General features: G+C 41.6%; 1 protein-coding gene across 1 annotated transcript in view; it reads left to right on the top strand.

The window, feature by feature from the left end:
- Nucleotides 1–11,607, top strand: part of LOC138637262 (polypeptide N-acetylgalactosaminyltransferase 14-like) — a gene marked incomplete at its 3' end in the record, with an annotated part of 121,588 nt that overhangs the window by 69,588 nt on the left and 40,393 nt on the right. Inside the window, exon 3 of the mRNA XM_069725799.1 lies at nucleotides 1,840–1,938. Coding sequence (XP_069581900.1) covers nucleotides 1,840–1,938 — 99 coding nt within the window. The remainder of the gene's footprint in view (nucleotides 1–1,839; nucleotides 1,939–11,607) is intronic.

The raw sequence follows: 11,607 nt of genomic DNA, 5'->3' as shown, positions 1-11,607 counted from the left end.
AACAACAGCCCCCGATATCACTGCAACGCATGTAATACACATCCTGTCCACTAGAGGGAAGTGTATCAGTGTCACAAACCAACCATCATCCATCAGTGATGTCATCAACCATCAGTGATGTCATCGTTGGTTTGTGAACGTTATGAATCCTCCAGTTCAGATTCTGTCCGTCACCATCTTGATAGTTTGGAGCAGTTTGGAGCAGGAAGTGACCATATTTGGATGAGCTGGGGGAGGAGCCAGCGGTGGATCTGACCGATCTGATTGGAAACCTGACGATACTACGTCCCGCCCACCGATAGCTGTAACCTGTCTGCACCACAGGCCTGTCAATCAAACAGACACGCCCCCAAAAACAGGTCTTCTTGAATCTTCTTTTCTAATGAATGAGGGATTATTTTCAGATGGACCTCCAGAAAACTAATAAGAAGGAGTGACTTTAGCTAACAACACCGAGATAACTGATGGACACATTTTATTCACTTTGGATTTGATGAGAGAAGTTGAATGGGAGTCTATGGAGCCGGAGGCTTTTTGGAGCCGACCTGTAGTGGCACTCACTGGTATTGCAGCTGAAGATGATGGATGGATGGGTGGGTGGGTGGGTGGGTGGGTGGATGGTTGGATGGATGGATGGATGGATGGCTGGCTGGCTGGCTGGATGGCTGGATGATGGATGGATGGTTAGATGATGGATGGATGGTTGAATGATGCATGGATGGATGGATGGATGATGCATGGATGGATAGATTTCATATTACAGCAGTAAAAGCATGAATCCTCCTCATGTCTCTGATTTGATTAACATTTGTTAATGTGCTGTGCAGATATTATTTATTTCTCCATTTAATCTCCACCAACAGGACAAGCGTCAGATTGGTGGTTAATGAGGTGCTGATGGTCTCATTTCACAGCTCGGTGCTCGTGTGCACTGACTGACGCTGCCTGCCGACCTGCTAATAGTTTAGCTGCTGTTCTAACCCTCAGTATTATCAGGAGGAGGCTCAATGTGTGGCTTAGGGACACGTTGAGCAGACACACCGAGCTGAGGCCACAAAACATTCAAAATATGACACGAGGTCTGCTAGTAGTCACTTGATTTCATGTTGTTGAACACGAGGCTGGATTATTGCAGGTGACCCCGCTGAGCTGGTCTCTGATCTGTTGGATGCTCAGATCCATAAAAACCTTGTCTCACGTCCTGTGTTATGAGTTATGAATTGAAGTAATGCATATAAACTGCTCAGCCAAACTTCACAGAGACCTCTGATCTGAAAAGTTGCTGCCACATCAGAGCTCGTCCAGATGTTCTGAGTGTCGTCTTCCTTCAGACAGCAGATACGTGTTGTCGCTCTGCAGCTTTCTCTGTGAAAGAACATGAATCTGATCTTTATAAAGTTCAGCAGAGAACAGAAATCTGGGAGTGTTGTGTTACAAAGACGGTGATGTTAGTTATGAAAACACACTCACATACACACACACACAGTCACACACACACACACACACACACACACACACACACACACACACACACACACACACACACACACACACACACACACACACACACACACACGTATTTGTGAAAATTAGTCCTTTAGAAGGTTATTTAATGATAATTTATCTTCTGTTAAAAATCGGAGCAGCGGTTCCTCAACGTAGTGAAGTGGGCGGGGCAGAGGGCGGAGTTATACATTGAAGTAAACTGCGGTCTATAGAAGTTTATACACTATGGACCCTTTAATACAAAACTTTATGACCTATTTAACACATTTCTAAACACCTTGTTCTTTTCCACTGATCAGTGATGTCATGTTCGATCCCACTCTTCTTCTGCAGGTGCACTACTCTTCACTACGACTCTGACCTTCCTTCAACCTCCATCATCATCACCTTCCACAATGAGGCCCGGTCTACCCTGCTCCGCACCATCAAGAGGTAAAACACACTCATACCTCAGGACCAGAGGGTTTGATGTTTAATCAGAGAGTTGTAAAACTATGTTTTCAAAATTGTATAACTTTTCTGCTGAAATCAAATCTCTAGTTAGGCTTCAGAGGCCTCACCTTCACAGGCCCCGCCTTCAGCTACCTGTACTGTCCAGATGTTGGCTGATGAGCAACATCTGGATATTCAGAAAATATCCATCAGAACAAAACCTTCACACACATTTACAGCCTGACCCTCATCTCTGAGCCATCAGTCTGATGATATCAGCAGGGTGCCACACACACACACACACACACACACACACACACACACACACACACACACACACACACACACACACACACACACACACACACACACACACACACACACACACACACACACACACACCTCCTGGTTCTGGCGTGAGTTCAGCTCAGTATACCAGTCAGGAGGGAGGGACTGGCTACGTCTCCTCACTATCACAGTGTTTGCTGTGCTTGTGTGTGTGCTCGTGTGTGTGTGTGTGTGTGTGTGTGTGTGTGTGTGTGTGTGTGTGTGTGTGTGTGTGTGTGTGTGTGTGTGTGTGTGTGTGTGTGTGTGTGTGTGTGTGTGTGTGTGTGTGTGTGTGTGTCCTCCCCTTCAGCCCTTCTCAAAGCTCTGCAGTTTTCAACCAATTAAAAGACAATCTGTCTCCCTGGGCTCCTCCGCTCCCGTTGGCTCTGTCTCTCGGTATATATGTGTGTATACACTCGTGTGTGTGTGTGTGTGTGTGTGTGTGTGTGTGTGTGTGTGTGTGTGTGTGTGTGTGTGTGTGTGTGTGTGTGTGTGTGTGTGTGTGTGTACTGTACACTCTAGTTTAGCTGCCTTTTTATTTATCTCACCAGGGTGCAGCAGATTGTTTATTTTGAAATTAAAACATTTGACTACACATTTTTCAATTTGACCTTAAAGACATTCAGAATTCACTCAGAATAATATTATGATTATTACATGATTATTGTGATTATTATGTGATTATTATATGATTATTATGTGATTATTATGAGTATTATATATTATTATGTGAGTATTATGTGATTATTGTGTGATTAGTGTGATTATTATATGATTATTATGTGATTATTATATGATTATTATGTGATTATTATCTGATTATTATCTGATTATTGTAATTAGTATATGATTATTATGAGTATTATATGATTATGGTGTGATTATTATGATCATTATATTATCATATGATTATTATATGATTATTATGTGCGGTATTATATGATTATTATTTGATTATGTAATTATTGTGATTATTATATGATTATTATGTGACTATTATACAATTATTATGTGATTATTATGATTATTATGTGATTATTATATGATTATTATCTGATTATTGGTTTTTCTGATTTTGGCCCGTTAACTGCAAATTGTGTTTAATTACGTTACTGCTCATCCAAAGCAAAGAATCCCTGTTTTAGATTGATGCTGGTTTCAGTTTCTACCTGCACACAGTGACGTTTCACTGCTCCGTGGAGTTGTTGAATCCATTGCATTGAACAATTCTCACTTTTATTTATTGATTGTTGCTGAAGTTCAGCTATTATCACATAGTAAAACTACGAGGTGTCATTCAGAAGTTCCTGTTTAACGCAGCACAATGATGTATGAGGCAGCAACCACCTTCATCAGGAAGTATTCAGAGCTCATCATCATCACTGATTTCCACACGTTAACGTGACCGCTGGTACGAGAACATCAGTGATGTCACCATGGAAACCTGAAACTGGAGCAGACAAACGGCAGATTTTGGGTCAAACTCTGTAAACGGTCAACAGAGATCCTCGAAATGCTTTCAAGAGATTTTAAAAGGGGCGGAGCTTCACTGTCCAACACCTGAGAAGGATCGTCAAGTCAGGAGACACCAGCTGGGTTTTCTTCGTCCCCCAGAGTCAGACTGTCAACACCGAGTTCTACCGGGACGTTCTGAGGGAAACATTCACTGTGAACAACTTGAACTGTGGCGCCATGGCAACAGGCTCCTCCAACATGACAACATGCCGCTCACAGCAAAGGAGAGGAGTCAGTGGAAATCACTGCATAGGCTCAGGAACACTTGGCTGTCAGTAGGAATGTTGAAGATTTTATTCCCCAAAATCTGCTGTTTCTCTGCTCCAGTTTCAGGTCGATGGTGACATCACTGATGTCCACGTACCATCAGTCATAAAACCACATTTACAAATCACAATCAAGTGATGAAACTTGGAATATTACTCATGAAGGTTATATCTTCGCCCGCTTCCTGCACATTACTGCGCTCCGACTCGCATCTTGTTACAACAAAAAACATTTCCTGTTTTGTGTCTGAGGACAGCAGGTTGCTGAAACAACCGAGTCCTGAATAGCAGACTATGATCACTTGGGTTCTGTTGAAAGGAAAATGTTCCCGTCTGTCTTTTACATGAAACCTTTTGCTCCAGAGTTCCTGGCAGCCAGGAATCCTTTTGTAATGACGGAAACCTGCAGAATACTCTGGAAAAGGTCCAGACACAATGTGTTGATGCCTTCTGGTGCTGCTCGGTCAGGTTATAGACCCGAACATTTCCACAAGCCCATGAACGCATCTGGACCAGATGTTTTTAAAACTGTCCCAACAACATAAGGAAGCGAAGACATTCCACCTTGAGCAAGGCATCACCAGCTCATCACTCTCTATATCTTCACAGCTGAAAAGTTTACAACCTCTTTATGAAGCTTTCTAACAGCTTTTTAAAGAGGCTGAAAGAAAACTTGAATCTCCTGATAATACATAGATACGTTTTCTTTTCACTATATGTAATCAGGCTTTGCTCCAAGGACTCTGAAAACACTGAAAACCAATTGAATGCCGACAATTACATTATGAAGAGCTGTAATTTGGGAGTTTTGGGCACTTTGGGTCCCGGCGGTGAGCACGCTGAGTTTTAATAAGTTTGATTTCTGAGACAATGATGGGCACTTTGAAAGCTTTTCATCTCCTGATCAAAGAGCTGCTGGCGGAGGGAGAGCCGGCCTTGTCGATATTTAATCAAAGTCTGATCCGAAAATTGATCTCATCTTCTGCATCTCCGCCGGCCAAGAGATTAGCAGGCCGAAGAGATGGAGAGAAAAACGGAAGAGGAGAGACATGCAGAGCTGCTGTGGACATCCGGTCTGATCGGGTTCAGTTCATTTCAGCTCCGTGTGTGTGTGAGTGTGAGTGTGAGTGTGTGTGTGTGTGTGTGTGTGTGTGTGTGTGTGTGTGTGTGTGTGTGTGTGTGTGTGTGTGTGTGTGTGTGTGAGTGAGGGAGGGAGGGAGGGAGAGTGAGGAGTGAGTGAGTGAGTGAGTGAGTGAGTGAGTGAGTGAGTGAGTGTGTGTGTGTGTGTGTGTGTGTGTGTGTGTGTGTGTGTGTGTGTGTGTGTGTGTGTGTGTGTGTGTGTGTGTGTGTTCATGTAAAGGTTCCATTATTTACAGAGCAGCATCAAGGGACAGCCAGACAGAAATCTCATCCAATGTAATAAATATTATGAGATCAAAGCTGCTCTGGCAGGAATTTTCACTCATCGATGCCAAATTTAATGACATAAAAAAGCCAGCTAATCCTACAAGAGGGATTTATATCACAAACACTGTGGCAGCACACCATGTTACAGATGGAGAAGTAAGAAAACATATCTGGTCTTTTCTGTTCATTTTACATCCACAGCCAAGCCTGCACACATGCTGCATGTTAATGGACTTCAGAAAGGGTTCATTCAATGTTTGTTCTGATATCCAGCCAGCACCTACCTTTGTTTTTGTTTACTTGCCTTCATTAATTGCTGATTGTGATAAATTTTTCTGTTTGTGAGGGCACTCGAAGCACAATGACACAAATTACAATCATCTCCATCCCTCGTGTCTCAGGCAGCACAAACGCATTGAGGAAATATCAGTACATCGCTCCGCTTTGCATCTCGTACTGTTTGTGCAAATAAAAGACAAGAAACTCTTTAAATTGAGAGAGAAGAGGAGATCTACATCCCTGTAGCTTTGGAATATTTCCATTTATTGACCAGCAAACACTCCAAGGAGGCATCACACTGAGCACTGAAATATGTTGGGCCACCTACTTTTCCAAACCACTCCAATGTCTGGTAGTTTTCCTTGAAGCTGTGCGCAGTCCTGCGAGCTGCATGCAGTTCTCAGCGGGCAGGTAAGAACTCAACGTCCTTCCTGCCGGTTTCTGCTGTTCTGCATCACGTGGTGGAATGCTGCATTGTTATTGGTTGAGGGAGAGTAGAAGCACTTGTTTTGGTGCAGCCGATGTCCCGAATGAAAATGCAGCAGAATTGTTGGAATTCAGAAATGAGGGCGTATAGAGGCCTGAATCGAGATCGTGATTTTAATACGATATCGACTTAAGGTGTCATTTCCAGAGATTTTAAAATGGATTTCTTAAAGCATAACAGAAATGTAATTTTTGTACAAATAACTTTTGATAAAATTTCATGTAGAAACAATGTCATGGTCAAACACAGCTCTTTCTTATAGTTTTAACTTTCATTAATAAATTAATCAGTCTAAGACGAGATCAGGCTTCAGAAAGCCTGTAAAACAAACCACGGTTAGCCATCTAATTACTCTGGTGGTCCATCAGTCAGTCTGTAATCCAGCCAAGCAACCATCCTGCTCTGCTCAGCAGCCAGCAGTCATCGGGAGTGTAGAAATGGCACTTCTCGATCAGCAACAGTTCAGCACTTTCTGACTCAGTGGTCCTAAAAACGCATAGCAAAGAGTCCAAATCACTTCCTACAGCTCATCACTCAGGATTTATTAGCAAGAAGAAGAGCAGGATTTATAGAGTTTGCTGTCTGCAGCTCATTGACTGTTTTAAAAAGGCATTCGAGGCCCTCTGTTGTCCTCTTCTTATATTCTTCTCTCTCAATCTTCATCCTTCTCTAAATTTTGTTAAACTGTAGTTTTTACATTGAGCTCAAGCCCCAAAAAAGATATGTCGTTCCCCCAAAACATCTCAGAAAGAATATTGTTATTCCTGATTAAACAGCATTCATCAGAAACGTGTTTAGTAGCTCCATCTGCTGTAATTACACAGTATTTGTTTGTATTTACAGGATGGGAATGTAACATCTCAGATCATCAGTAATGAGACTTTTTATTCCATCTTCTCTCCATTCATTGCTTGTATGAGGCATTAGACAAACACTGATGAGCTTCTACATACAGCATCCAGTCCATAAACAGTCATGAGACATAATTAGTGAATATAGATGTAGATGTGTGCAGATTAGCAGGGACAGCTCGGGCTCTGGTTCCACACTGGGACTGATGAATGCAGACGTACAGCTCAGTAGATCAGCGGTGATGAGACAGTATTTACTGGGTGCAGATATATAGCAGAATGCATCACTGCAGGTTGGACAGAACAGAGCATATTGAGTGGCTGAATCAGGATTTCTTTCCAAGAACAGTTTCCACAGATCTGCTGGGAAAGGCTTTCTGTTGGGGTGAGACAGATTTAAGATGCAGTGAAAGAGGTGAAGTACTCACTTTAAAAAAGATAAATCTGTTTTTAAGACATGATTTTTTTGTGCTGCATATTTGAAAATGTGTTTATTTAGAAAAAGATTGAATCATGATTCGGATTTAAAGATTTCTTCAGATAATTTTGCAGTAAAATTCCTCCATTGCTGTCCGTGGTCCTGATAGAGAAATCGGTTGGAGAAAGACGGCAGGATGTGGATGAGTGGAACGAGTGGCGGATGCAGAGGTGGAGAGAAAAGAGTGATGAATTACTCCAGCGAGGTGGAGGATGGAGGAGCTGGCTGTCAGAAACCAATCAGGCAGAGAGAGAGGGGAACAAAGAGGGAGGGAACTGAGGCGAGGTGTAAACAGAGACAGACAGAAAAGGAGAATGTTTTAAAGAGGATAAAAGAACAAAATTTAGCCCTGCAGCGAAGTCTAATACCACATAAACAGAAGAAACTAATTTGACTTCTCACCTGTAGAAAATTGAGTTTCTGCGCTACAACAAACACCCCCTCCACATGAAGGACAGAGTGACAGCGTGCTTTTACAGTAACCAGGCAAGCAGAAGAAATCTAGCGGCCAACGGTTGAAAGCGTCACTTCTCAGGTGTAAATAAATCCATAAATCCAGCCAGCAGAGCGCCAACACAATCTGAAACCTGGAACGGAGGATTGGGAGCTGCAGCACCTGCTCACAAAACACGTGCTGCCTGCAGCCGAGAGTTTTCAGGGCACAAACAAAAGTGTAACAACTGATGCTCACTGACATTGAACCTGTCTCGTGTTGTCAGTTCACCGTAACCCAGAAAACTCACAAATTGAGATCTACAACTCAAACTGAAGCTCGTAGCTGCAGTTCAAACTCATTCTCAGCAGTTGTGACCAAGTTCTGATGATTTTTCCCCAAATTTGACACCGTTTGTACGTGTTTACAGTAAATGTGGTTAATTAGAGTGAATAAAAGCGTTCTCCTCCTAAAAGGGTTGGATTACTCGGGTGTTTTCTTCCTCTTCAGCCCAGTATCACGGCAGAATGTGTAATACACCCGTCAGGCCACTAGAGAACAGTAGAGGACACTGTGTCAGTCTGTCCTTGGCCTGAAAATTACGTGCATGTAGGACTTTCATGTTTAACTAAAGTAACGTAGGTTAAGTTACTTACATAATGTAGACCAACAAACAACCTGTATTCCCACGTGTGTTGGAGGACTTGTTGGGGGGGGGGGTAGTTTGACATTTAATAATACAGTTCAAATCAACATGGCTGACAACAGGCTGTGACATCATCTCTTTTGTCCTGTTCTTTAAAGAACCTGCTTGTTTGTTGCAGCTGTTCTCGTCTTTCTCCACGTTGACCCCCTCCAGCCTGTGTTATCTAGCTCAGAACGGGCGTTTCCTGTGGGAGTTGACCTCTGACCTCTGACCTGATCAGCAGCACCCATTTAGCATCAGATTTCTCAGAGTGGGTCAGATTCACTTCCGCTCTAGAAACACTTCTCCAGGCACTCTGGATGAAAGCTGTAGGTCATGAAAATCTTTCAGAAAAATAAATAAATAAATAATAAAATCCCTTCAGATTGTTATAGAGTTGAGTTCAGATATGAAGGTGCTCCTCTGTGACTGTCAGCTGTGATTATATTCTCTGTGAGCTGGAGATAGCTGCTCCTCTGCACTCCTGAGGGGGCGGAGCCTCAGAGCTGGTGGCCTGTGAACTGTGTGTGTGTGTGTGTGTGTGTGTGTGTGTGTGTGTGTGTGTGTGTGTGTGTGTGTGTGTGTGTGTGTGTGTGTGTGTGTGTGTGTGTGTGTGTGTGTGTAAGTTGATAAAGAGAGAGAGAAGGTGAAGAGACGCAGAAAGAAAAGATATTTGTGTCCATTCATCCACGTTTGTCTGTAGCAGAGATGAACTGATTGATGAACTGATAGATGAACTGATTGATGAACTGATTGATGAACTGATTGATGAACTGATTGATGAACTGATAGATGAACTGATTGATGAACTGATTGATGAACCGATTGATGAACTGATTGATGAACCGATTGATGAACTGATTGATGAACCGATTGATGAACCGATTGATGAACTGATAGATGAACCGATTGATGAACTGATAGATGAACTGATTGATGAACTGATTGATGAACTGATTGATGAACTGATAGATGAACCGATTGATGAACTGATAGATGAACCGATTGATGAACTGATTGATGAATTGATTGATGAACTGATTGATGAACTGATTGATGAACCGATTGATGAACTGATAGATGAACCGATTGATGAACTGATAGATGAACTGATTGATGAACTGATTGATGAACTGATTGATGAACTGATAGATGAACTGATAGATGAACTGATTGATGAACTGATTGATGAACTGATTGATGAACTGATTGATGAACTGATTGATGAACTGATAGATGAACTGATTGATGAACTGATAGATGAACCGATTGATGAACTGATAGATGAACCGATTGATGAACTGATTGATGAATTGATTGATGAACTGATTGATGAACTGATTGATGAACCGATTGATGAACCGATAGATGAACCGATTGATGAACTGATTGATGAACCGATAGATGAACTGATTGATGAACTGATTGATGAACTGATTGATGAACTGATTGATGAACTGATGATTGATTGATGAACTGATTGATGAACTGATTGATGAACTGATTGATGAACTGATTGATGAACTGATAGATGAACTGATTGATGAACTGATTGATGAACTGATTGATGAACTGATAGATGAACTGATTGATGAACTGATTGATGAACTGATTGATGAATTGATTGATGAACTGATTGATGAATTGATTGATGAACTGATTGATGAACTGATTGATGAACTGATTGATGAACTGATTGATGAACTGATTGATGAACTGATGAACTGATTGATGAACTGATAGATGAACCGATTGATGAACCGATTGATGAACCGATTGATGAACCGATTGATGAACCGATTGATGAACTGATAGATGAACTGATTGATGAACTGATTGATGAACTGATAGATGAACTGATAGATGAACTGATTGATGAACTGATAGATGAACTGATTGATGAACTGATTGATGAACTGATTGATGAACTGATTGATGAACTGATTGATGAATTGATTGATGAACTGATTGATGAATTGATTGATGAACTGATTGATGAACTGATAGATGAACTGATTGATGAACTGATTGATGAACTGATAGATGAACTGATTGATGAACTGATAGATGAACTGATAGATGAACTGATTGATGAACTGATTGATGAACTGATAGATGAACTGATAGATGAACTGATAGATGAACTGATTGATGCCTGAGTCCTGAGTTCCTTCGCATCCCCTCCCCTCCCCTCCTTCCTTCCCTTTCCTTTTATCAGTTCCTGTGTCTCCTTTTCCTCCTCTGTACCCTCTCATTTCCTCTTATCTTCCTTATTCCAGTTTTATCTTGTCTTCCTCTCCTCCTTTTATCTCATTTGCTTTCTTCTTTCCGTCCTTCCCCTCCTTTTCTCTTTTATTCTGCTTCTCTTCCTCCTCCTCCTTTTTTCCAGTTTCCTTCCCTCCTTTTCTTTCTTAATATTTTCTTCCATCTTTCCTCCTTCCTCTCCTCTTGTATGCTTCCTTCTTTCCTTCTATAGTCATTTTCTCCATGTCTCCTCTCTCATCCTTTTTCTTCATCCTCCTAATCCTCTCTATCAGTCTTCCTCTTCCTCATCACTTGTCTTTCCCCCTTTTATCCTTTTATGCCCTTCATCCTCCTCTTCCTCCTCAGCCTCATCCAGAGGGAATGATGAACACGGAGGATTGAACAGTAGAAATAATTAAATAAACCAGAGCAGAAACTCTTCCATAACAAAACACATTTTCTCATTTTCTTCCAGTAAAACTTATGAATTTTTTATGTTTCAATCTTCCATTTAATGAAATAGTTTTTTAGAGCCGACATGTCGTACATTTTCATAAAAGGAATTTGGGCTGACATTTTCAATATGATGTTTCATATGGCGTGCAGCGCGTACGTAATGGATTCATGAGCACCTGAGTTTGTGTGTGTATCTGTGTCTGTCTGTCTGTGTGTGTGTGTGTGTGTGTGTGTGTGTGTG

Source organism: Brachyistius frenatus, unplaced genomic scaffold (genome assembly GCF_029030835.1).
Source record: "Brachyistius frenatus isolate BFR_SWC_R1_liver_20210118 unplaced genomic scaffold, ASM2903083v1 Contig_449, whole genome shotgun sequence".
Classification (NCBI taxonomy): domain Eukaryota; kingdom Metazoa; phylum Chordata; class Actinopteri; family Embiotocidae; genus Brachyistius; species Brachyistius frenatus.
Note: the sequence above shows the minus strand (reverse complement) of the source record. Positions and strands in the feature narration are given on the sequence as shown.